Here is a 27933-nt window from a genome sequence, read left to right as displayed (position 1 = left end):
TTACAGCAGCAGTGCTTCACATTGTCATCACGGTGGGCTTGCTGTATTATTGAGGCTCTGCATTGTTATCCTCTGATTTGAACCGATTGTCCAGCTGTGTAGACAGAGGTTAAATGAAGGCCTGTGTCCATGTGTGTTCACAGGGTCCCACTGCAGAGAGCAGAGTCACCGGTGCCCAGCTGTCTGTCCATGAGGAGTGAGGACTCAATGCACAATCCAGTTCACTTCAGAGAAGACCCCTTCCCCCCCGACCCAAGGTGAGGTTACAGTTTATATTGTACATCCATATCTACCAGCGCTGAGCAATGGGAGTGTGTTCTGGGTGCCTCGTGTTGCATTGTTGCTCTGTGTGTGGCTTCAGGATTTGTATAAAAGACTCAGAATAACAGTGTTGTCACTGATGATCCTGTGGCACTTTGTGAAAGAGTGGTACTCATGATGCTCTGACAATGTCCCCTTTTTTAACAGTGACCTGATATATAAATCTCCAGCACTACACTGTTCTTGTCTTGATTGGTGATATGATTTAAAATCAATTATATCACCATGAATGTGCCTGAGTCCTAATGAAATAAAAGTTCAGTAAAGTCCACCGTAGGAGTACTGAAGTATACTGTAAATATGTGTTGTGTGTACTGCAGTATACTTCTAGTGTGCTTATCTGTACTGCTGTGCCATAAGGGAAAGCATGGCAGTGTTGGAAGGGGCTGCTCAGCAGAATGGGTAACAGCACAGTTCCTCCAAATAACTTGTCTGATTGATTCTTGGATCTAACTTTGTCAGATATGCAAGTATTGAAATAACACTAATACTCAACACTAATAAGTCAACATTCCAATTAAAGAAGCATGCAATATTTGATTGGAAATTTGCAGTTATCCAATTATTATTATTATTATTATTATTATTATTATTATTATTATTATTATTATTATTATTACAGGGATTAGCCCTGTTAATGAATTCCATGAATATAGAGCCAATGCGAAACAGCAAAACATATTTTCCCATAAGAAGTTATGTATAATGCATTACTGTGTTACTAAGATCCAAATAAGTGACATACAAAACTATAAAAGAATATAGTTAAGACTATTAATTAACTTACATCTTCAAATTCTTCAAGAACTATATGCACAATACTGAACATGTTGTTGGTATTTTAAATCAGATATGTGAAACCTGACAGTTACAGAGCAGCATTTTCAAATTTTATCTTGTTTTAAAATGTCATCCTGTGCATAGAATTATCAGTATTTAAAAAGCAAAATTGTTACATTGTTACAATGTTAAAAACTGGTTACATTTAATCAGTATGTCAAAATCGATTTTGTAAGGAATCCACATGATGGCAGTGAATCAATAAGATGTTTATTAGATAATGGTAATGAAATCTCTAGATCAGGGGTGTCAAACATACGGCCCACCGAGGGGTCCAGTCAGGCCAGAACGGTGATTTGAGAGATCCAGGAAAAAAAAGGTAAAAGTTCTACAAATACAATAATGAAGACGACGTGTGTAGTTCCTATTTTGTCCACTAAGTGCACGTAGCCTGATGTGAGTGTGTGCAGCTGCACCAGACCAGACTTTCGATCATGAAAGAAAAAACCCCGCCAGGCTGAGATTTGCAGCTTTGATTAAGTCGACATCGCTAGCCAACATGATCTTGGAGATGTTGTCCTCAAATATCCTTTGCATGTTCAGGACTACATATCTTTGTGAGCAGGCATTCTCCATAATGAACCCCAACAAGACCAAACTGCGCTCTCGGCTCACATACAGGCATCTGAACGACAATGAAAATCGCAACTACTTAAAAACTGGTCCCTGACGTTGACACATTGGTTAGTGCCAAGCAGGGGTGTTTCTCAACTTGAAGTTAAGGGGCGCTGATCAACAGTGTTTTCTCCGGTGTTGGGGGGAGGGGTGCAGGAAGACGTGATCAATCGCATAAAGAGGCAATCATTTTAATTATATTAGATGTAAACCCTAATTACCGGTAACTGTGTGTAATACAGTAATGATAGTATCGTGACCCCCCTGATTTCCTGTTGTGAAACCAACACAGATTTGACAAATGACAGGCAGAGTATTCTTGAAAAGTAGCGATTAATACAATCACTACCTGATCCACTGACAATGCTGTCAGGACAAGGCAAAGAATCCCAAACAAAAAACTACAAATTGATACTGCACACAATGTTATCCATGTGTGGTTAATATATTTAGTGACACTTACTGTCATTTATTAAGTTTGTGTGGAGGTTATCAAGGAAAAACACTGACATTTTTAAAACACTTTAAGTAGATTATGGATCCCAGAGTGTTGTTGGGTTTTTTATAAATGTATTAGTTCTTATGAAAGTTCTGCCAGTTAGTTACAATCAGCTTCATATAGGCTGCGACTGTATATTTCAGTCTGATATGCTGTATCACACACGGCTATATATACACAGGACAGATTGAACAAACACAAACATGCACTTTTAAATGTAAATGCAGTTCATATAAAATACAAGTCCTACTTCCTAGTTTTAATAGCTAACAAGTGCAGACTATGTGTTTGTATCAGTAGTGTGACTGTTTGTGTATCAGAATCTCTGTGTGTCTGTTAATGTGTGTGCGACATGAATTTCGAGTCCATGGTTTGTGGGGTGGGGGTTGTGCGGGGGGTATGGGAGGTGTGTAGTTGTCGAGTAGTTGGGGGCATGTTGCTCTCGAGCGGGGCTGAAAGCTCGTCTGCATTCATATCGAGGAGGAGGGACACGCCTGTCCACTGCGCCTGTGGAGCCAGGCAACTATTCTTGGGGGGTCAATTTAACGTAACATTACATAAAATGTGTGTGTGTGTATCAATATGTTTCTTTGCCAATCTAACCTGACAAATCACACAAACACACACACACACACAAACGCACACAAAAAAACAAAAAAACTAAGCATAACACCACCATAGCTTGATTCTGGCTGCTGCTACTGATGTCGTAGTGGTTTGTGTAAATCCCAGGATACACCGATGAAGAAGTAACAAGTTTATTATACAAAACAATAAATACAACTTAACACGGAGCTCTCCTCTCACAAGTGAAGAAAAGAACTAGAGATGTGAGCTGGAAGAAGCCCCTTTGTATATTTGATAGAGAACAGGTTACTGCAAATCCAGTTCAATCCACCTGTATGAGTTCAGTTTACCCCATGCACTCTGAAGCAGTTGTTGATCAGGTATTCAAAAGACAGTAGCTGTAGGCCTATATATTCAAGAAACAGTGAACCTTAAGCAGAGGCAGAGTGACTTGAAGACAGTTGTTTTGTATACAATCCAAGATACAAGTAACCTTGAGGTGAAGGCAGGGTAACATGACTTCGGTAGATTTCTGCAGTATTCTTGCATGTAAACTAATAATTAAAGTGGTTCCCACGAAGGGCTAAATACAAACTAATGATTGCTTCATAGACAAAACTGAAACAATTAATAATATTGAAATAATATACAGAAAATAAGAAAATACATTTTCCCACTACAGCGTTATGATCATTGAAAAACAAGAAGAATGTTGAAATTAAGCATTTAAAAAAAGCTGTTTATGCAAACTTTGTATCTGAATAACTCGATCATCATCGTCAGAATAATCGACATAATACTAGATTACCAAAATAGTCATTAGTGACAGCCCTAAACTAACTATGTGGCGATGAACTGACAATCAAGGAGAAAACTGAACTAAAACTCGGGAGACTGTGATCTCTGGAGGTGGACGGGAGCAGTATGAGGCACAGACATGACAGCCATAGGCTAGAAAAGTGTTTAATTAGCAACGGTCTTGCCAATCACTGTAGAAGCCTGTTCTGTTAATGCAACAAGATGACTGCATATACAGAAGGGGCATTTTTGTTTTAATTTATCATGAAGACAATGACTCGAGTCAGATGCAGACTTTTGTGTTTTTACTCGCTTCGAGTCATGTATTTTGAGCACTGAGTTGAGTCGAGTCTTTTCTTGCAGGGACTCAAATCGAGTCGAGCCAATTGATGTCGATGACTTGTGTCGAGTCATCAAAAAATCGAGTAACTGACTCGATTCATTAGAACTCTGGGCTGGAGTCTTCAAATTTAAAAATGATAGGTTATATAGTTCAATTGTGTTGTTTGTGTACTTAATATGAATGTAATGTTATGTTGTCTGTCTCTACACCCCTCATGTGTACTTTTTGTTGGGGATGGGTCCAGGGTTACGCTCAGACCTAACCCTGCATTCCTCCCGAAGGTGATATCTCCCTTCCATGAGAACAGGCTGGTACAGTTGATGGCTTTCAATCCTCCTCCCTTCTCACTAAGGACAGTTGGCGCTCTGACTGGTTATTTGTCCTATGGAGTGTGGAAACAGGGAAAGGCGCTTTCCAAAGGGTGCCTTGTTTGATATAGCTTGTTTGTTGTAACATACTATTGTCTGTGACGGTATAGGCACAGCTGGCCCTCCCCTCTCTGCATTACTGTTCCCAGTAGAGCATTACTGTTGTCCTTGCTGCTGGGCAGCCTGGATGTGGCCCCGAGGGGCTCCTGCAGCCTCTATCCTGAGCTGGTTCAAGTTGAGGCCCCTTTAGCAGGTGTTGCCTCACGGCAGGCTTCCTTACCAGTCCGCTGCCCTCCACCCTTGTGACGGATTGGTTATATGGGAACCCCTTCTCCTTGTGTTTTCAACTTGAAAGATAACGATAGGTTGTAGGCAATGCCCAAAAGCTGTAAAGTCTCTTTTGAGTTCTGTCCTTCGGCAAACAGAAAATTCTGGTGTGTGCGTCACCATATATAGAAACAGGAAACAAGAAGGGGCTGTTTGTGTGACACACACATGGGCATATAGGCCGCTGGGATAGAAACATGTTTTGTATGAGGTTCCATGGAAACAGACTTAACCCCTCCCCCTTAGGGCAGTGCTTTATTTTTCAGATATCTGGGAACCAAGCTATCGTTGTGCCCCAATACAGTTATGTTACTGACAGATGACTGTCTTTCCTGATATCTTCAGTTCACTCAGCGATGAGGAAATGCCGGCTCACAGCTACGCCAGGCCTAGAGACGTGGCCTGTGATCTGTGCACTGGGAGGAAGAGCAGAGCTGTGAAATCCTGTCTGACCTGCGCTGCGTCCTACTGTGAAACTCACGTCCGGCAGCACTACACAGTGCCAGCCCTGCAGACACACAGACTGGAGGACACGACTGGAGACCTGGAGCACAGACTGTGCCAGCAGCACCGCCGAGCTCTGGAGGTGTTCTGTCAGACTGACCAGAGCTGGATCTGCAGCCTGTGTGCCGTGCAGGAGCACAACGGCCATGACACTGATGTGGATCAGGTAGGCAGCTCCAGTCACTCACCTGCAATAGGAGATCAGAACTCCTCTGAGTATTTATTGTTTCTGTCTAAAGGTGTGTCGATTTAATGTTTAATTCTGCTGGTTGGGAATTTCTGTCTGACTCCCATTACAGTATTTATTAGGACTATCCATTTGGTACATGAGCTCCTTACATGTGACATAACCACTCTATGAAATCAGTACAGTGATAAACCTCCCATGTTGGGAGACCCGGTCTTTTGGCCTAGTGGGCTTATCTAGTGCTGTGCCAGTCCTACCGTGAATATAAATCATGTGATGAAAGATGATAGAAAGAAACCCCTCCGCACACACACCTAAAATGTCCTTGCTGTAGCATTATGGTAATGTCATACCATTGATGTTAACAAAAAGCAGAAATTCAATTCTGGAGTAAATTTGAAGCCAAATTCCTCTCCTTGTCTCTGTGTGTTTGTGCCCTGGATTTAACCTGCCTGTCTGCCAGGCTAGGGGATACACCTGGGCCTAGGGGCTGCCCATTTATTATCAAAGAGCATATTATGAAAAATAAGCTAAACTTACATTTTTATAAGTAATATAATGTATTAGAATATTATCCCCTTTTTATATTCGACTTTAATGAGAATTATTGTATATGTTCACTGTGTCTGAGTTAATAGTAGATTAATTTGCATATAGATCCTGTCTATATCTTAAGTGATAGTAACCAATTCTAATTCAAGAATTACAGATCGCCAAAAACATCCAGACTTTAGTGGGACTGAAACTATATTTGAGTGCATTATATAATGAGACTCATAGAAAGTAGATATATTTGCTTCAGACTAACAATATTAATATTAAGATTAACTTTAGGTTTAATTTTTGCAGTGTGTTTATCAATACAGTTAATGAACTCTACTTCATCACTGGAATATGAACATAGCATTCGTGTCCTTTAGATACTGTTTAGGTCACATAGCCAGACATTATAAAAGCCCTGCTGTCTCTGTCCAGGCTGTGAGGAAAGCTGTGGCTGTGCTGTCAGATCATCCTGAGGATTTCCACCCAGCAGGATTCCTGAACACAGAGATGCCCGTAATAGGTGAGTGTCACTGAGACAATGCCCGAATGCATAGTGCCAAGTGTAAAGTTTGGTGGAGGAGGAATAATGATCTGGGGCTATTTTTCATGGTTCGGGCTAGGCCCCTTAATTCCACTGAAGGGATATCTTAACGTTTAAACATACAATTACATTCTAGATGATGTTCCAACTTTGTGGCAACAGTTTTGGAATGACCTTCCTGTTTCAGCATGACAATGCCCTCGTGCACAAAGCGAGGTGTCCACATACTTTTGGCCATGTAGTGTACATATGCATATACGTATATAGGGATATATATAGTAACACATTACGAGGTGTGGTCCAGCAAAGACACTATTTGCCGGCACCCGGGACCGCCCTAGCCACTCCGACAAACAGACTTCCTGTACAAGACTCCACTAGACAGCCTACAGGGCAACACACTTCCGGCGCCTCAATACTCAGGCGCACTGGATTGAAAGACTGCAGGGCAGAAGTTACAGCTGACTGCAATCAGCTCATCACCCCATCTCACTATAAAGAGATGGTTTCTCCACTGGAAGGGCACAAAGTATCTTAGGGTAAAAGCAGAGAGGGTGTTTTGGAGTGTGAGAGAGAGAATCCAGAGTTACTACAACAAAGATAATGAACCTTGGCTACCGAACTTTAGACTTTGGATTCTGGACTGTGACTTGGCTGCTGTGTGTCTATCAGTGTTTGTGATAGTAGTGGGTGGGACCCTTTAAATGAATGTGCAGACCAGTCACCGGATCCGTGAACCGGGTGTGAAGGTAGTCAGGTGGGGTGCAGGGGCCGGTTGCACTTAAAAGGTCTTACTTTAAGTCTTAGCCTTAGTCTAAGTCCTGTGAAATTGGACTTACGTAAGACCTCGTGATCAGACTGTTGCACGAAACAAAACCTTGCAGGTCCTACGTTAGCCCTGACTTACCTGTTGCTGCTAAGCAACAAAGTCTGGTCTTATTATTTTTGTGAAGAACATAAAAGAATGGCTGCTTGTAAAGTAAATAAAGATAAATTTCACCGCAGATGAAAAACTTGCCATAGTTGAGCAACTAATCATAAGCTTTAAATGAAATAACGCAAAACACAAATGCCATCAACCTCGTAGTGTGTACTGTCAATGTAATTTTAAATTGTTTTTTAAAATTACTTAGTTTTACTTAAGTTTAAATACAGTACAATCAATAATAGAAAGTGTATACTACGTTTTTATAGAAACGAGCAGGGAAACCATGCCGTGTCATCCTGACGATTCTGTGCAACTGCAGCAGGGTTTCTTTAAAAGTGACAGTGTGCTCAGCAACTTGTTTTTACCTCAGTATGAGAGCTGACGTCTGCGTTTAATAAGCACATTGAAGGGGGTGAACACTTCCTGCTTTTGCTTTTTTTAACCCTCTAGTTACTGTGACAGTTTCTGCAAACCTAAACAGAGTGAGAAACTCATCTGATATAATAGTTGAAACACTTGTTATATTAAAAATATATAAATGCGTCACATAATATGTGAGTAGTTATATAGGGTACTGTTTTGGAAGGGGCGCTGCGGGGGATTTGACCTTTGACCTTGAACTTGAGTTCAACTTCGAGGGCCCCTTCCTAGGGGGCATGTATAGCGTCAATGAATAATTAGCATATTTGTGGGAGGCATTGACAGGGCACCGAAGGAATGTACAGGGTGGTGGGGTCTTCAACTGTTTTTCAAACCCTCCAAAAGAGTTGTATTTAAGCCAGACAGATTTTTTAGTAAAATAGCTCTTTCTCTATACGAGTGAAGCGCCAACAGAGCTCTATTTAAGCCCTCCTGATTATTTAGTAACATAGATATTTTTACCTAAGCGAGAGCTGCGAGGCTGTCTCTTCAACAGGGCCAAAGGGGTTACCGTTTTCAAATGGACAAGGGTTATATCGGTCTGGAGCTTTTTGAGCTAGAGGGGGGTGGTGAGGAGATGTCTACGCCTTTTGTAACCTCGGGTCAGTGAAGAATTCGTATATTTGTGGTCGGGGTTGACAGAGCACAACCGGAGGACCGAGTTTCAGGGTATTTATTGATGTTGAGTTTGAGAACAGGGGTCTGTTTACAGTTTGAGAACAGGCCCTGTTTACATCCGAGGCGATGTGACAGGTCCCCTTTAGAGCGGATCGCGCTATGCAGAAGAGGTGGGGGCTGTGGGTAGAGGCACAAGTCATTTTCCCCAAACAGATTGTATTAGGAACATCTTGTTAAAATAATAAGAAATAACGACATATATAAAGAATGAAAAATAAAGCAGGTCCCTTAGGGAGAAAGAAAAATAAATAAATAAATAAATAAAGAAATAAAGAAAAATAAATAAAGAAAAGAGAAACTGTATTAAATAAGTAATTTCTACACACGGAGCTACTTAGTAACATCTAATAATGAGAAATGTCTGGAGAGCTCAACTGTTTTAGAAGAGGTCTTCTCACCAAGAGGCATGTAAAACATACATGTCCAGATACCCTGAACATAGATGAAATTAAAATAAATGGAAAGAGAAATAAACAATATAATCAATATAAGAATTATGAAATATATATGTTTTATACGAAGCATAGACTATATATGCAGAAACTGGGAAATTTCAATAAAATTCAATAAAAGCAACATTTGTAATAGACTTGCATTTATTGAATTTTATTGAACGCTTGTTGTAAAGGGAAAAACTTGATCTAGAAAGCAATATGTAAAAGTTAAAAATGGCAATTCGAGTTAAAAGGGGAAGGAGAAAAATATTATTGTAGTTATTAAGAGTTGTTGGTTGTTAATACATTTGACATTATTTATAATAGATACTAGATAATAGATTTGAATGTGTATTGTAATAGTTCACCTAAATGTAAGTTTTTATAAATAAAATGGAACATTTCAATGTCAAATTAGTTGCAACTATTATTAGTCAAACTTCCATTACTTTGTATGTGATTAAGTATTGAAACATTTTCTTAGAGCTTTTGCATTCTCCTGTGTTATTTCTGAATTATTTATATGAGAAGGCTTTTGCCTGTCCTTAAATATCCTCTCTCAATGAAATACCCTTTAATTTAATAATTCAACATTACCTGGCATATATGTGCTGCCATGTTGGTTTCATGTCAGTTTCTATAGCAAGAGATACCTTTCCCCATTTAAGCCTGGTGTAGGGAAGGCTTAACAAATGACTTACATTTAAGACCAAACTGATTTTATTTTGTTTTGTGCAACAGACCTATTTATTTTGGGCTTAAATAGAGGTCTAAGACCAAAATGGTCTTAAAAGCATTTAAGAGCTTTTGTGCAGCCGGCCCCAGATGCACAGAGAATCCAATGGAAGGGATGCAGCAGGAGTTTTTAATCTGCACATATCACTAAGCTAAGGACGGCGTGAGTCGAAGTGTGTGCTATTGGCCAGTGTTGAGACGGTATTGAGCGCACTGACTGTTTCTCCCATATAATGTGTTTTACTGTTTTAATTTATTTTACCATTTTACTGATATAATTGCTATTTGCACATTGCCTCTATACATAAGAGCTGGATACTAGCAGTAGTAATAGATCCTGTGTTGTGTTGAAAGCAAGATTGTATGTGAGCTGTTTCAGTAACGGATTGGACGGAAGCGAAGTAATCAACTTTAAAGTCAAAGTTAATTTTACATATGGGTGTAGCTGTGCCTAATAGTTGAGTTGGGATAGCTGTCTTTGGGGAAGTTTCACTTGGTGTATTAATTTAGTCTGTTCATTTGTATGTATGGTGTGGTATTCATTATTCTATTTAACTTTTCCAAATTTTCTTATTGTCAGTAATTCTTCGGTAACACGTTTGTGGGGTTTTGCTTTGATTAACTTGTTTTCACCTTTTTTTTTCACCAATTTTACACTGTGATAGTTGTTCTTTCTCAGCTTCTTTCTTAGAGACCTGAGAACCGGAAAGTTCACCTTTTACTGACAAGACTAAACTGGGGTTCAATTGGTATTTTACGCTAAGTATTAACTATAGTTTTTATTGTATGGTTTTAACTTTTAAAAATGTAAAATGTACAGTGTATAGGTATAATTTTACAGTACGTCTACTCTGTTTTTATTCATTTAATTGAAGCATACTTGTTGTGGGGAATCTTGGGGTTTTCATCTGGTTTTCATCTCCTCTGATCGTAGAGAGGGTGGTGTGGTCGACTCAAGGAGACTGTAATAAAGACTGACAATGCCCCTATTGCCACATATTTATCTTTGTTATATGTTTAGAGAGGGATCCGTGTCTGTGTTTTAGTTAGAATCAAAGAGGAGCTAGGTTTTATTTCGGTTTATGTATGTCCGTTCTTTGTTTTGGCTCTTGGTGTCCCCTGAAACCCCTATCACACACATTCCCCTTCCCTACTGTGTTCCTCCTCAACCGTGCCTACAGAGACCTGATACTGGGTAGATAACCTACCACAGTGTTTCTCTCTCTCTCTCTCTCTCTCTACATATACACACTCATATGTTTTATTATTTAAAAAAATACTTACATTATAAATTAATTTCAGACTACAGTGTGCATCTCTGCTGGCATAGTGGTTAAGGAACACCGCTGAAAGCCGGGCATTGTGGTTTAGATTCCGGATGTTATTTTAGCAATTCAGAGAATATACATTTTCTGTTAATGCGAGCTAAAGCATCAATGTATTTTTAGCTGGTTGGTGCTGTTTCATCTCTTGAGTCATCATACACATTCACACTGTTTGCAAATCTCTTTTGTAGCTTAAAAATATGTTTATGAACTTTAAACTGATAATGTATAAACTGGGTTCAAATCCCAGGTGGGGCAGTGCTGTTGTACCCATGAGCAAGGTACTTCACTTAGATTGCTCCAGTAAAATGCCCAGCTGTATAAATGGGTACAAATGTAAGTTGCCCTGGATAAGAGTGTCTGCTAAATGATGAGTAATGTAATGTAATATGCTCACTAAATCTCATGACTTAATAAAAATCTTAAAAACAAACTTCAATATTACACTAAAGCATGGATTAAATAAACTACCGGTCAAAAGTTTTAGAACACATACATATTGAAATGTACGCAATTGAATGTCTCAATGTACTCTGAAATTAAAGCATAGAACAAATAAACAATTGGAGATAAAAAAGAAATGATGGAATCATTTTGATTAACACAATTTTATCAAAATGTTTGACTCATCTATGTAGCCACCTTTTGCAGATATAACAGCCGAACACATTAGTGTTCTTTCTACAATGGAAATCAAATATTGTTTGGAAAGTTCTTCCTAACACTGTTGCAGAAGTTCCCACAAATGTGTTGCACTTGTAGGTTGCTTTGCTTTCACCCATCTGTCCAGTTCATCCCAAATCAGTTTGTTGGGGTTTAAGTCTGGAGACTGTGCTGGTCATTCCATGACTTGAAGCCTACCATCTTGTTCTTTTCTTCTAAGGTAGTTCCGACATAGCTTGGAAGTATGTTTTGGGTCATTATCTTGCTGTAGGATGAACCCCTGACCAACTAGGCGTATGCCAGAGGGTATTGCATGGCGCTGCAAAATGCTGTGGTAGCCGTTTTGGTTCAAGGTGCCTCTCACTCTGGACTCTCACTCTCACGCCGACTCTGGATCCAGCAATAGAGCAGAGGAACAGAGGAACCATCCTTTTGCCTACTTGACGGCGTACAAAAACCCTGTGTGATGAACTGAAGATTTCAAATTTTGATTAATGGGTCCATAAGACCTTTTTCCAGTCTTCAGTAGTCCACTGGTGGTGCTTCATGGCCCAGGCAAGCCTCTTTTTCTTATTTCTTATTTTGCCATCTTAGCAATGGCTTTCTTACTGCCACTGGACATGACAAACCTGCAACTCAAAGTCTTCTCTCTACAGCTGAAACTGAGACTTGCTTACTTCGACCAGTGTTAAGCTGTGCTTGAAGCTGTTGTCCTGTGAGCCGCTGATCACGCAAGCTGTTGACTCTCAGAAACTTGTCTTCTGATTCTGTTGTGGCTTTGGGTCTGCCAGACCTCTTCCTGTCAGAGTTTCCAGTTTCCAAGTGCCTTTTGATGGTGTAGGAAACTGTACTCACTGACACCTTGGCTTTTTTTTGCAATTTCTCTAAAGGAAATACCTACACTTTTAAGGGTTATAATGGTCTGTCTGTCTTACTTTGTTAATTGCCTTTTTCTCACCATTATGAAAGCAATATACTACTTCCTGTAGTACAATACTGTCCAAATAATGCTTAAGAGGGTGTAGTAACACAGTCTGTTCGAACACTGCTTTTATACAGACAGAGGGTTTGTTAGTAATCAACAAAAGTTGGGACACCTATAGGAATTCAAGGCTTAATTTACTTCAATTGCTGCAGAACAGCTGTAAGTTGTTAACCTATTACTTGTTCCCTGAAAATGTCATTTTTTTATAACTCTGAAGTGTACATTATTTTTAATGTTTGGTAACCTAAACCTAAACCTCTGGCAGTTTACAGCTTACCTTTGTACCATTTCAGGTTATTCACTGTACTTGAAAAATTTCAATAAAAACTGGACAAATGTGGGTGTGCTAAACCTTTTGACTGTAGTGTAAGTGTGCTCAGTATAAGTCCATAAGTATTTTTTTTTTCTTGAGGTCTCCACCCTCTTCACTTTTGTAATGTTTTCCAGTGTCTGTATGATTGTTCATTCATTTGTTTGATCTTTTTCTATGCAGTATACAGACAATGTGCATTTAAATTCCATTCCATTAGACTTTTCATTAAAAAAAAACTGTTAAATTAACTTTGCATTGTTTTAGTTTAATTTAATAAAACATGTATTCTCACCTTGTTCTTTTACAGATGGTTCACTGAAAACAGTCCAAGTGAACCATAAATCCATCCTGAAGAAGCGGTTTGAATGTGTCTTTGAAGGCATTGCTGAGCCAGGGAAGCATGTCCTCCTCAATAATATTTACACTGAGCTCTACATCACAGAGGGTGACAGTGGAGAGGTCAATAATGAACACGAGGTGAGGCAGATTGAGATGGCAGCCAAGAAGAAACACACACAAGAGACTCCAATCAAATGCAGTGACATTTTTAAACCTTTACCTGGGCAAGAAAAACCTATCAGAACTGTGCTGATGAAGGGGATTGCTGGCATTGGAAAAACTGTCTCTGTGCAAAAGTTCATTCTGGACTGGGCAACTGGAGAAGCTAATCAGGATATTCATTTCATAGTCCTTCTGCCTTTCCGTGAGCTGAATTTGATGAAGGAAGAGAGATACAGTCTGCTGAACCTTCTTTACCACTACCACCCTGAACTGAAGGAGGTCAGAAATCTCGAGTCTGGTAAATACCCAGTTTTGATCATCTTTGATGGCCTGGATGAAAGCCAGCTTTCCCTAGATTTCCAGAACAATCAGATGTGCCGTGATGTGACACAATCATTGACTGTGGATGTGTTGCTGACAAACCTCATCAGGGGGAATCTGCTTCCCTCTGCTCTCCTCTGGATAACCTCTCGCCCAGCAGCGACCAGTCAGATCCCTGCTGAGTGCGTCCACCAGGTGACGGAGGTACGAGGGTTCAATGATGAGCAGAAAGAGGAGTACTTTAGAAAGAGAGTCAGTGATCAGGACCTGGCCTCTGCCATTATCAAACACATCAAGTCATCAAGGAGCCTCCACATCATGTGCCACATACCCGTCTTCTGCTGGATCTCAGCCACAGTTCTGGAGCGAATGTTGGGTGAGGCGAGTGGTGGAGTCATCCCAACAACTCTGACAGGGATGTACACACACTTCCTGCTGATTCTGATCAATATGAAGAATCAGAAGTATCTTTGTGGAAATGAGGAAAGTGCACAAAATCTGTTAGAGCCAGAGAGGGACAACATCCTGAAACTGTGCAAGTTGGCCTTTAATCACCTTCAAAATGGCAATCTGATTTTTTATACAAAAGACATAAGAGAGTGCAACATTGATGTCAGTGAAGCTTCAGTGTACTCTGGGGTGTGCACACAGATATTTAAAGAAGAATCAACAATATTCAAGCAAAAAGTGTATTGCTTTGTACATCTGAGCATTCAGGAATATCTTGCTGCTTTGCATGTCTTTTTTGTATATAAAAATGAAAATAAAAATCTACTTAACGGGACATGTACACATAGCAATACAGTGAAATTGTCAGATTTGTACAAGATTGCAGTGGATGAGGCTTTACAGAGTAAGAATGGACACCTGGACCTTTTCCTCCGTTTCCTTCTGGGCATCTCAGTGGAGTCCAATCAGACTCTCTTACGAGGCCTCATGACACACAGCAGCTCATGGAGATTATTCAGCTGGTGGAGAGGATCATTGACACAGCCAGAGAGTGTTTCCCAGAGCATTCAGGAAACAACTGACTACATTAAACAGTTGATTAGGGACAATCCCTCTCCAGAGAGATGCATCAATCTGTTCCACTGTTTAAATGAACTGAATGATAATTCTCTAGTGGAGGAAATCAAGAGCTTCCTGAGCTCAGGACGTCAATCAGGAAGAAAGCTCTCATCTGAGCAGTGGTCAGCACTGGTGTTTGTGCTGCTGACGTCAGAAGAGTCCTTAGATGAGTTTGACTTGAAGAAGTTCAGCGGAACAGAAGAAGGCTGTGTGAAGCTGCTGCCAGTCATCAAGAGAACTAAGAGAGCTCTGTAAGTATTTCATTCTCAACTGTTTTTCACCCCATAGATTTTTTAAATATAGCAGATTTTTTTAACACATTATTTAAATCAAACATATCTTAAATCATCATCATGTTGAAATGAGGTTGAAAATAACATAAAGGATTCTCTTATGATTGAATTGAACAGAACTATCCTTATACATACTACACTACTATACCAACTTTTAATACTTACATGTTGTAATGGTTGCTTAACATCATTCACTGGGTGCCAGGTAAGCATTATAACCTTTCCAATAAGTGTATAAAAAAAAACAATCTGTATAACATTCTGGTCTGCAACCCGTTAACAGGGTTTGAGTTAAAATGAGATAAACATGAAATAAAATATGAATTCTATGGAATCAATACCTCATGCACATCATCTGAGTTCTGAACTCAAAATCTAACCCTGACCCACACCGCCTCAAAGGGAGCTCAGCTTTGTTATGAATGTGATTAACATCAGAACTCAGATGAAGTGCCTGACATATGTGTAGCGTAAGGTACACTTATCAATTTCAATTAAAGAAGTGAATTTATAGTATCACCTTATCACGAATCCTGGAATCTTGTAGAACTCAATTTCTGTAATAATTGGACGCAGAGACCAATTCCAAAGATACAAATTGTCAAATTTATTCAAAACAAAGACTAAATGTAGCACTGCACTAATTATACAAAAGGGAAAAACTAATTAAAATTCAACTCTAGATCAACAAATCAAAGACAAATCACTGCCGTGACCAAATCAAAGACCATGGGATCGCATATGATAACACAAATCGTTAAACAAAAAAGGTTATAAACACATTGACTACAATACCGCTTAGTAAGACGAAGGTGAGTCTCTCGTTAGTATTATTAGTCTGACATTAAATAACTACGCAGGTTAGTATTTATGTCAGGTAACTTCTCGTTATAAATATATCAGTCTCATTTACGTTTAGGTGCCGAGAAAGATCCTATCATTACTTGTTACCACAATTTCCCTTAACTGATTATTATTCAATGATTAAGGATAGGCAGGGCCACCAATAATCTAATGTCTATTAACTTGTGTCAATTTCAGACTAAACAGTTAAACAGGAGTGAGAAGATATTTCTCGGCGTTGACAGATTTTATTTCTAAAATTATCAACAAAACAGTTTAATGCAACACACATTTATATTTAAGAAAACTAAATGATATTACACATTCTAGAGTTATGAATCACAGATTAACATTTCTAATTGATTTCTCAAATGTCATGAATCATGAACTCCAAACTGTTAAACTTATCTGAACTTCGTCGCAGAGAGGCCTCTCTGGCTTCGGGCTCAGATAACAGCACATGGCACGAGGTCCGTGTGGTTTGGAACAAAGGCAGTCTGGTTCGGCTTCGTCCAAGAACTTCCACTCAGTCGATGCACCTGGAAGTTGGGGTTTCGCGAATGTAGAGTCTTTTCCAAACAGATTTTCCACTGGTTTGAAGGCTCCAAGGTTGTGCACAAAATCTTCTTGGCAAGCAGGGTCTCTCAACGTACTTATTTGAAGACAAAGTCTTTGAGGAAAGCAGGGCCCTGTTTGTTCCAAGGGTCAAGTTTCTTAAGACTCAAATAGCTATTTAAATGACTGACACTTTCGTATACAGTCGACTTAGTCAATTGTCCAGCTGTAAAACTCCACTGATCAGGTGGGCACAGGCGGGCAGCGCAGTCTGTAAAGTTCTTTATTTAATAAAGTCCTTTAAAAGAATTCTTCGTACGGCTCAATCTCCTTCTCCCAGTTTAACTCTTCTGTTGCCGGCAAAGACTTGGTTGGTTTCTGGTTCCGGTTCTGGCAACAGAGCTACAGGTTGAGCTGTGGCAGCGAGTTTCTGGTTCAGGTGAGAGAGAGAGAGAGACTGACTGTCCGCTGTTCCTTATAGTCTGTCAGATCAATAGGTGATTGGTTCCTGAGTTCTTGAGATTGGATTTCGGTTTCAGCCCCCAGTGTCCTATTGGAGGGGGGCTTGATTTATGACTGATGTCAATCCATGCCATCTTTTGGAAATGCCGGTTGGCCCGGGTTCGTAGCTCTATGTCGGGATTTCGTCTCTCGTCCACTTCAAAGAGTTTTTATCACCTACAGGCCCCTTTCTCCAGACATCTCATAGCAGAATTCCAAACTATTTGGCCTCTTCTCGGTGCCATCCCCCCCAAAACTGTCACTTTGATGCAAACCAGTTCCAAGCTGATGAGCTAAGGGAATCTGATAACTTTGGGGGGGAGAGGTTTTCTTTAGATCAGTGCTTCAGCTCAGAGCCCAAATGCTCTTATCAAAATACACCCAACATAACGCTACACATGCATGTGTTAATCATGTGATATTAATATATCAAGTAATGTAAACTTTGAAAACTTTGACCTCTGTGATTGCCAACAAGGGTTTTGCCACCAAGTACTAAGTCGAAGGGGTCAAATACTTATTTCACTCATTAACATGCAAATCAATGTATAACTTTTTTGAAATGCGTTTTTCTGGATTTTGTTGTTGTTATTCTGTCTCTCACTGTTAAAATACACCTACCATTAAAATTATAGACTGATCATTTCTTTGTTAGTGGGCAAACCTACAAAAACGTATCCCTCACTGTATATATATATATATATATATATATATATATATATATGCACAGTCACCTACATAATTACTGGTGCCATTGATAAAGATGAGAATAAAGGCTGTATGAAATAAACACATGTAATATGTAGAAAGCGATTGTCCACAACTTTGATTAAAAGCATGCTTTGTTTATAATTAACTTCCGAGACCATGTAGTCCACCACTCAGTCCACTCAGTCAGATGTGTTGCAGAGAGGTGACTGTCAGACCAGCCCACCTGCTCACTGATTGGGACCGTCACTCAAACCTGCTCGACCAATGGAGACCCATGATCCACGCCTCCCTGTGAATCCCACCCTCACGACAAATCAGTGCCAAAGTAAATTGAAAGCAAAGAAACTGGCGGCGAAAGCAAAAATTGCAGCATCGGAACCAAACACAGGGGCTGCAGGCGAGTTTTGCTCTCGATTTAACATTTCTTGCTTTCAAGCTTTTTTTGCTTTTGATACATTTTTTTTGTTTACAATTCTATAAATTTGGCATTCAACATCAATTTTTTGTGATACTTATGGCGCTAAATTGAGCCCATACAGTATTATAGTACTACTACAACTACAGACACATTATGTTACACAGTCGGGAGTCAGGCTGCTGATGAGCACAATGATGATGGAGCTGAACTACCCAGAGGAGACACAAAACTACAGGAAATGTATTCTTCACTTTTTTACACCCCGATTTGGACTCGACAAGTTGCTGAACTCTGCTCACTGCATTGCCTTCTGTGCTTCTCCCTCTCTCCCCTCTCCCCAGCTCACCTTCTACTACCATTACTTTCTGGTGGCATCTCCCGACTCTCTATACCTGATTTTGGTTCAATTGTCCACCCTTAAATCTGCGAAACCTTAATCTCCCTACTGAAGCATCAGCCTGCTCGGGGTCTCCTACTGACCTGCCCTCTTTCTCTATTTTCTCAACCCTCCCTGGCTCAGAGCTCTCCTCTCTGCTCCAAGGCCACAAACCCACTGCGTCTTTGACCCCTACCCTACTCGCCTCCTCCAGTCGACTGCCCCTGATCTCTTCCAGTCTCTCAGCTATCTTCTCCTGGATGCTCCCGCATCATCTCAAGATGAACCTTTCCAAATCTAATCTTCTCTTCTCTGATCGTCACATTTCCACTCTGACATGAACTACTCTGACACGTACTTGCCGAATCTTCATGAGCAGGAAACACAGAATCTGACCCTTCCTCTCAACTACACAACTCAACTACTCGTCCAGACCTTGGTCCTCTCTCACCTGGATTACTGCAATTCCCTCCTGGCTCAGCCGCCTGCAACTACTACTAGCCCACTCCAGCTCATCCAGAACTCGTCTGCAGTTTTGCTGTTCTCTCTGCCTTGTTTACACATGCTACTCCACAAGTTCCCTTCTCTGGCTCCCAGTCTCGGCTCACATCCAGTTCAAGGCTTTTAGCTCCTGTTGTCTCAACCAGCCAGCACCTAGCTACCTACAGACTCTCATCTCTCCTTACAATCCCTCTAGACCACTCGGGTCCAGTTTCTCTGGTTTTACTATGTATAGCTATGTGTTTGGGTAAAATTAACATTTTTGTTTTATTCTATAAACTACTGACAACATTTCATCATAAACACCTAACAAGTAGCTCACAAGTAGAATGAGTCGTGCCTGTGTTGGAATTCAACAGACACTGGAATGGAATGGCTGCCATACATGTAGAGATGCTGATTTAAGAAAAATTTGCAATGGTCTCTTACATTTTTCCAGAGCTGTATATATTTTTACTTTTCTTTTGTTAATGGTTTAGACTATTAAAATCAACAATTCGCACCCAAGTGTTTTTACCACGTTGAACACTTTAATTGGCATTTTAGTTTTGCATCAGACTGTAATGCATTTAAACACACTGTTGCTTTTCTGCCACTGTGTGCATCATGTTCACACTTGCATGCTGTCTGTTAGAGGTACAACCAGGTCTGTTCCTTATGATTAATCTAAGTAAACAGAGTAAACAGGACAGGATATCTTGAATTAGATTAATCTGATATTGGTACTAAATGCCAGTTTTATTTGGTAATAATGTTACAGTTCTATGCTGTCCAGTAAGTCCATGTTAATAGTACAGGCAGTGTAATGAGCGGCTCTGCTCTGCTCTGCTCCCTGTGTGTGATGAGACACCAGCAGAGTTCAGGCAGAGCTGGCAAATCTTCAGAGACACAGTGGACATTTTATAACTTCATCAGTCCTTACAATTAGATCCAGAACTTGATGAAGTCAGCAAGCGCTCCACAATCAGAGTCTGTTTTTAAAATCACTTTTTAAAGGACGAGTCAAACATTGTCTTGAATCAGCACTTCTGAGTCACGTATGTGACAGTAGAACTACATGGACCTTCACTTGTGATGAGGCTGTAACTGACAGATTTATTCAGACTCACATGTTGTCCTGCTTGTCATGCTGGATGTGTGTCTCATGTGAGATGAATGACATCAACAGTGTGACGCTCAGCTGCTGCTCTTCTGTGTGGAGCCTCCACTTCTGTTAGTACAGACAACAGCATGACTGTTTCTAAAGGTCTGGGACAAATAAATACATCACCAACGTTTCTCCTTTCCTCTCCAGGCTGTCAGGCTGTGGGATCACAGAGGAAGGCTGTGCAGTCCTGGCCTCAGCTCTGCGTTCAAACCCCTCAACTCTGAGAGAGCTGGATCTGAGCCGCAATCACCCAGGGGACTCAGGAGTGACAAAGCTCTCCGCTGGACTGGAGGATCCCAACTGTAAACTAGAGACACTGCGGTAAGTAGAGGCTGTGTGACTGTGTGAATATTCAGTCACTGACAGGGAGAGACTGTGGTTTCTGAGCTCACCTCCTCTTCGCTGCTCTAACCCCGTCTCTCCCTGTACTGTGTCTCTGTCAAACCTGCTGTCCCTTATTCATCTTTCATTCCTCATTATAATGTGTCCTCCTCACCCTACACAGGGCAGGTAGGAAGAGATGGTTGATTTGTAGATTAATCTATTGAAACAGATTTCTGTATTCATGTTTGTATGTATGTATTTACATTAGACAATAGTGTCTGCCAGGAAACATGCAAACATTGCCCCAACGTTTGCCAAATGTCAGACCGATCGTTGCCCCAATTTTTGAACCCATCATTGGCACAGCGTTACATGCCAACATTGGCCCAACATAATTTTGCCAATTGGCCCAATATACTAACTGGCCTAATAACAATACACTTACGGATACAAAAAACAACAACATTTGGATTATTGAAGTGTCTATTTTATTGTCAACATTTATTAGGTCACGTTTGAGCCACTTTTCATGCAGCACATACATATATATATAAAACATGCAATACTATAGTTTTAATCATGTACCACATTTTCCCCTTTACACTGCAATACTGCTTGTGGATTGTACAGAAAGTTTCAGAAGGTAAACAGACTCATCCTGGGTAAGTTTAAATAAGTTAAATAAAGACCCAAACAATGATAACTGAACTGGGGAACAGAAGGATTTGCCCTCACAAGTGTAATGCAGATTTGTTACCAACATGTGGAATAAAATGTAACATTACTATTTATTATCAGTGTTGTAGCTGATGTTGCAAAATGCTGCATGATATGCTGCTCACACATAAATGTAAACTATTGTTTTCCATTACACATACTATACTGAGCATCAAAACCAGCGCATAAACACTCCATAGAAACACTACAGCTTCTGCTCTGTCTTCAGCATTCGAGTTCTGTCTTCTCCCACCGAGCCTATCCTTAGCGTAGCGGAGCCAGTTCATGGTGTACGAGAATTTGATATGCTTGGTTTTTCAATCTGAATAAATAGTTGATCTGAAAACTCAGAGGTCAATTGGTTTCTCTTTTCAGATTATTTTTAGAGGGAACATCTTCAAGTCACAGATGTGCAATAATATTGTATTTGTGACAAATATAGAAACTAATATCATTCAATTATATTACTGAAAATAAGTAATTTTAAATGCGTCACCATAGGATAAAGCTGGTCACTCAGAATAACTTTGTCATGATTTACATTGACCCTTCCCTCTAAGAGGACAAGCGGACCCAAACCATGCCAGGAAAATGCCCCCCACAGCCTAACAGAGCCTCCAGACCCCCTCACTGTAGGGGTCCAGCAGTCAGGCCTGTACCGTTCTCTTGGTGTCGCCACACATGCACTCGCCCGCTTGTCCAGAATATGGTGAAGGATGATTCATCTGACCAGATCACTTTTTTCCACATGTCTGTAGACCAGTGCCTATGGTTTTTGCACCACTGAACTCAAATGTGCGTTTGTCTTTGTAATGAGGGGTTTCTGCACTGCAGCCCTACTATAATATCCTCTGTGTAGTTCTTGATGGACTGCTCTTGCTGACACAGACTGATCACGTCCTGCATTGACACTCTCAGTCACCTGGGAAAGAGTTGCTCTTCTGTTTTTCCTTACATATCGCAGTAATCACGAGCATCACAGTCATCAAATGTGCGCTTTTGACCACAATTTCCAACCTGATTTACTGATGTCTTTCCCATAGATCTGAAAGCAGATGTAACTTTGGTCAATAATGACCCCTCTTTCAAAGGCACTTAGATCCTTTCCTCTTGCCATTTTGATGCATAAATCGAGGTCAGCTTGGCCTGCTCAGCATTTAAATACATGCCACAGAGCATGACAGGATGTGAATTGCTTTATTGTATCATGCAGTACACCTGTTTGGAGGCATCTGCATTCGTTATGTTCCTCCACTTATTTATTCAGGTCTTTCCTTTAATTTGTCGCCCGTCTGTATATTACAATGTGCAGCACTTTTATGTGTAGTACTATGCATATGGTATTCGTAATAAGAGTTTTTTGCATATAGCTTGATTTTCTTAAACAGGAAACAATAATGCACAGTATTTGTGAACTATGGGCTGATAAAATAAATGCAAGTTTGTATGTATAAACATAGGAGTAACACTTTAATTTGCATATACACAAGAAAACTGTATATGGAATATAATATATGCTGTAGGTGCCAGATTACCGCGGGACACAGGAACAGGGGACCCAATTGCAGTGCATGGTCGGGGTGGTCGGACAGGCGCGGGTCGGGTGCTGGCAGATCAGGGCAATCAAGGGCTGGGCACAGAAGTAGTCTTGGTCACAGGCGATGGTCAGGCGATCAGGGAAACAGAGTAGCAAGGGAGAGACGGAGTCGTGGTCGGGAAGGCAAGCGGATGGTCCAAGGAAACAAGGCTTTAAGGAGCGGACACAGGGAGCATGCATACAGTTGCAGCATGAACTGGCAAAACTTGGCCCAGAGTGAGGGAAGTGAGAGGATTATATAGGGAGCAGGCAACCAGGTTGGGAGGTGCAGGACGAACAGGAGCAGAGGGTGAGAGAACACGTGCACAAGGTTTTCTGGAATGTCAATGGGATGATTGAGAGGTGAGAGCAGGGAGAAGTGATAGGAAAGGCAGGGTAATGGCGGCCTTTAGCGGGGATGTAGTGTAAGGGCTTGGGAACCATGACAGTATATATAATCTTTATTATTGTGAAAAAAAATATCCTTGCTCCCCATTGTTGTTATTACTACTAGTTTTGCATCAGACTGTAATGCATTTAAACGTGCTGCTGCTTTTCTGCACTGTGTGCATCATGTTCACACAGAGACGCTTCTAAGCAAGCAAATTACAATGGCAATTATTATACGTACATTTTGTAGTTTCCCCGACAAGTAAATTGAGCAACGTGCTGGGGTCGCACTACACGATGTCTACAGTCCGAGCCGATGTTGTGCACAGTGCGCAGCTCACACTTGACCACTATTTTGCACTGAATGTGTGTTTTTTGTGGGGAAGCAGCGCACAGCCGAGCCTTCATTACAGACACACTGACTGATCTGACATCCCTGTCGTGCATCTGCGTGTCAGCCTGCACCCTCACCTGCACAGACACAGTGATCCGCACACAGAAAAGCAAACTCACACGGACTGCACATGTACAGGACACGGCTGTGTAGCGCAGATCTGCGCTGTTGCACCAATGGGATCAGGGGATTTCTGCAGATCTGCGCAATATTGCGGAAAAAACAGAAAAAGCGTATAGTATTTTAAAATAACGTGCCCCGAAACAACCATTGGTATTAGAAGTATTTTAATAAATACGTATGACAGTCGTATTCTCCTGTCACGTTTATTCTTGTGTTTCTCTGCTTCAGTCAGCTGGGCTCTGATTGGCTGCTGATGACGTCACTTATGAAACAGGTTTACTAGACTCAGCAGCTCCGACTCTTACGATCAGATCGCAGGCGGCGACGCATCAGCGTCTCTCACTGCACGACCAGCTGCCTGTCGTGACGATCAAATCGGCTTCAGATCGTACAGTGTGACCTAGGCTTACATTTCAACCCCAATCCCACTGCTTTCATTGAGAAACAACACACCCTCCCACTGATAAGGGAGGAATAATGAATATTATACTGAATTGATCTGTCATTGGTTTGTGTCATGTTTCTTAAATGGTTGTACATTTTTATTTTAGCTGTTTCTGATCTCAATATGTATACTTCTGCAACTCATACTGATGTGTATTTTGATCAAATCCATACTCTTTTATTCAAGATTTTGCAAGATATTGCTGTATTGTTTTAGTAAATTATGAGGAGGCGCAGTCATTTTTTTGTCATTGGTCAGGGAGGCTCATTTTGACAAAGTTTGTTGTTAAATTGTTACATGTCTATGCTGTCCAGTAAGTCCGTGTTAATAGTGCAAGCAGTGTAATGAGGGGCTCTGCTCTGCTCTGCTCCCTGTGTGTGATGAGACACCAGCAGAGTTCAGGCAGAGCTGGCAAGTCTTCAGAGACACAGTGGACATTTTATAACTTCATCAGTCCTTACAATTAGATCCAGAACTTGATGAAGTCAGCAAGCGCTCCACAATCAGAGTCTGTTTTTAAAATCACTTTTTAAAGGACGAGTCAAACATTGTCTTGAATCAGCACTTCTGAGTCACGTATGTGACAGTAGAACTACATGGACCTTCACTTGTGATGAGGCTGTAACTGACAGATTTATTCAGACTCACATGTTGTCCTGCTTCTCATGCTGGATGTGTGTCTCATGTCAGATGAATGACATCAACAGTGTGACGCTCAGCTGCTGCTCTTCTGTGTGGAGCCTCCACTTCTGTTAGTACAGACAACAGCATGACTGTTTCTAAAGGTCTGGGACAAACAAATACATCACCAACGTTTCTCCTTTCCTCTCCAGGCTGTCAGGCTGTAGGATCACAGAGGAAGGCTGTGCAGTCCTGGCCTCAGCTCTGCGTTCAAACCCCTCAACTCTGAGAGAGCTGGATCTGAGCCGCAATCGCCTAGGGGACTCAGGAGTGACAAAGCTCTCCGCTGTACTGGAGGATCCCAACTGTAAACTAGAGACACTGCGGTAAGTAGAGGCTGTGTGACTGTGTGAATATTCAGTCACTGACAGGGAGAGACTGTGGTTTCTGAGCTCACCTCCTCTTCGCTGCTCTAACCCCGTCTCTCCCTGTACTGTGTCTCTGTCAAACCTGCTGTCCCTTATTCATCTTTCATTCCCTGATTATAATGTGTCCTCCTCACCCTACACAGGGCAGGTAGGAAGAGATGGTTGATTTATGGATTAATCTATTGAAACAGATTTCTGTATTCATGTGTGTATGTATGTATTTACATGAGACAATAGTGTCTGCCAGGAAACATGCAAACATTGCCCCAACGTTTGCCAAATGTCAGACCGATTGTTGCCCCTATTTTGGAACCCATAATTGGCACAGCGTTACATGCCAACATTGGCCCAACGTAATTTTGCCAATTGGCCCAATATACTAACTGGCCTAATAACAATACACTTACGGTTACAATAAAAAACAACATTTGGATTATTGAAGTGTCTATTTTATTGTCAACATTTATTTGGTCACGTTTGAGCCACTTTTCATGCAGCTCATACATATATATAAAACATGCAATACTATAGTTTTAATCATGTACCACATTTTCCCCTTTACACTGCAATACTGCTTGTGGATTGTACAGAAAGTTTCAGAAGGTAAACAGACTCATCCTGGGTAAGTTTAAATAAGTTAAATAAAGAACCAAACAATGATAACTGAACTGGGGAACAGAAGGATTTGCCCTCACAAGTGTAATGCAGATTTGTTACCAACATGTGGAATAAAATGTAACATTACTATTTATTATCAGTGTTGTAGCTGATGTTGCAAAATACTGCATGATATGCTGCTCATACATAAATGTAAACTATTGTTTTCCATTACACATACTATACTGAGCATCAAAACCAGCGTATAAACACTCCATAGAAACACTACAGCTTCTGCTCTGTCTTCAGCATTCGAGTTCTGTCTTCTCCCACCGAGCCTATCCTTAGCGTAGCGGAGCCAGTTCATGGTGTACGAGAATTTGATATGCTTGGTTTTTCAATCTGAATAAATAGTTGATCTGAAAACTCATAGGTCAATTGGTTTCTCTTTTCAGATTATTTGTAGAGGGAACATCTTCAAGTCACAGATGTGCAATAATCATTTTATTGTGACAAAAATAGAAACTAATATCATTCAATTATATTACTGAAAATAAGTAATTTTAAATGCGTCACCATAGGATAAAGCTGATCACTCAGAATAACTTTGTCATGATTTGCATTGACCCTTCCCTCTAAGAGGACAAGCGGACCCAAACCATGCCAGGAAAATGCCCCCCACAGCCTAACAGAGCCTCCAGACCCCCTCACTGTAGGGCTCCAGCAGTCAGGCCTGTACCGTTCTCTTGGTGTCGCCACACATGCACTCGCCCGCTTGTCCAGAATATGGTGAAGGATGATTCATCTGACCAGATCACTTTTTTCCACATGTCTGTAGACCAGTGCCTATGGTTTTTGCACCACTGAACTCAAATGTGCGTTTGTCTTTATAATGAGGGGTTTCTGCACTGCAGCCCTACTATAATATCCTCTGTGTAGTTCTTGACAGACTGCTCTTGCTGACACAGACTGATCACGTCCTGCATTGCCACTCTCAGTCACCTGGGAAAGAGTTGCTCTTCTGTTTTTCCTTACATATCGCAGTAATCACGAGCATCACAGTCCTCAAATGTGCGCTTTTGACCACAATTTCCAACCTGATTTACTGATGTCTTTCCCATAGATCTGAAAGCAGATGTAACTTTGGTCAATAATGACCCCTCTTTCAAAGGCACTTAGATCCTTTCCTCTTGCCATTTTGATGCATAAATCGAGGTCAGCTTGGCCTGCTCAGCATTTAAATACATGCCACAGAGCATGACAGGATGTGAATTGCTTTATTGTATCATGCAGTACACCTGTTTGGAGGCATCTGCATTCGTTATGTTCCTCCATTCATTTATTCAGGTCTTTCCTTTAATTTGTCGCCCGTCTGTATATTACAATGTGCAGCACTTTTATGTCTAGTACTATGCATATGGTATTCGGAATAAGAGTGTTTTGCATATAGCTTGATTTTCTTAAACAGGAAACAATAATGCACAGTATTTGTGAACTATGGGCTGATAAAATAAATGCAAGTTTGTATGTATAAACATAGGAGTAACACTTTAATTTGCATATACACAAGAAAACTGTACATGGAATATAATATATGCTGTAGGTGCCACATTACCGCGGGACACAGGAACAGGGGACCCAATTGCATTGCGTGGTCGGGGTGGTCGGACAGGCGCGGGTCGGGTGCTGGCAGATCAGGGCAATCAAGGGCTGGGCACAGAAGTAGTCGTGGTCACAGGCGATGGTCAGGCGATCAGGGAAACAGAGTAGCAAGGGAGAGACGGAGTCGTGGTCGGGAAGGCAAGCGGATGGTCCAAGGAAACAAGGCTTTAAGGAGCGGACACAGGGAGCATGCATACAGTTGCAGCATGAACTGGCAAAACTTCACCCAGAGTGAGGGAAGTGAGGGGATTATATAGGGAGCAGGCAACCAGGTTGGGAGGTGCAGGACGAACAGGAGCAGAGGGTGAGAGAACACGTGCACAAGGTTTTCTGGAATGTCAATGGGATGATTGAGAGGTGAGAGCAGGGAGAAGTGATAGGAAAGGCAGGGTAATGGCGGCCTTTAGCGGGGATGTAGTGTAAGGGCTTGGGAACCATGACAGTATATAATCTTTATTATTGTGAAAAAAATATCCTTACTCCCCAT

The 27933-nt window shown here is 40.9% G+C and overlaps 1 protein-coding gene across 4 annotated transcripts in view; it reads left to right on the top strand.

The window, feature by feature from the left end:
• LOC136767576 (NLR family CARD domain-containing protein 3) overlaps positions 1–27933 on the top strand; it is a 152182-nt gene that overhangs the window by 56415 nt on the left and 67834 nt on the right. For all 4 annotated transcript variants that reach the window (XM_066721454.1, XM_066721455.1, XM_066721456.1 and 1 more), the window contains 6 exons: positions 144–257; positions 5024–5348; positions 6345–6432; positions 13242–15075; positions 20317–20490; positions 24972–25145. In XM_066721454.1, the coding sequence (XP_066577551.1) occupies positions 144–257; positions 5024–5348; positions 6345–6432; positions 13242–15075; positions 20317–20490; positions 24972–25145 (2709 nt within the window). The remainder of the gene's footprint in view (positions 1–143; positions 258–5023; positions 5349–6344; positions 6433–13241; positions 15076–20316; positions 20491–24971; positions 25146–27933) is intronic.

The sequence above is a fragment of the Amia ocellicauda genome, chromosome 14, assembly GCF_036373705.1.
Source record: "Amia ocellicauda isolate fAmiCal2 chromosome 14, fAmiCal2.hap1, whole genome shotgun sequence".
NCBI lineage: Eukaryota > Metazoa > Chordata > Actinopteri > Amiiformes > Amiidae > Amia > Amia ocellicauda.
Note: the sequence above shows the minus strand (reverse complement) of the source record. Positions and strands in the feature narration are given on the sequence as shown.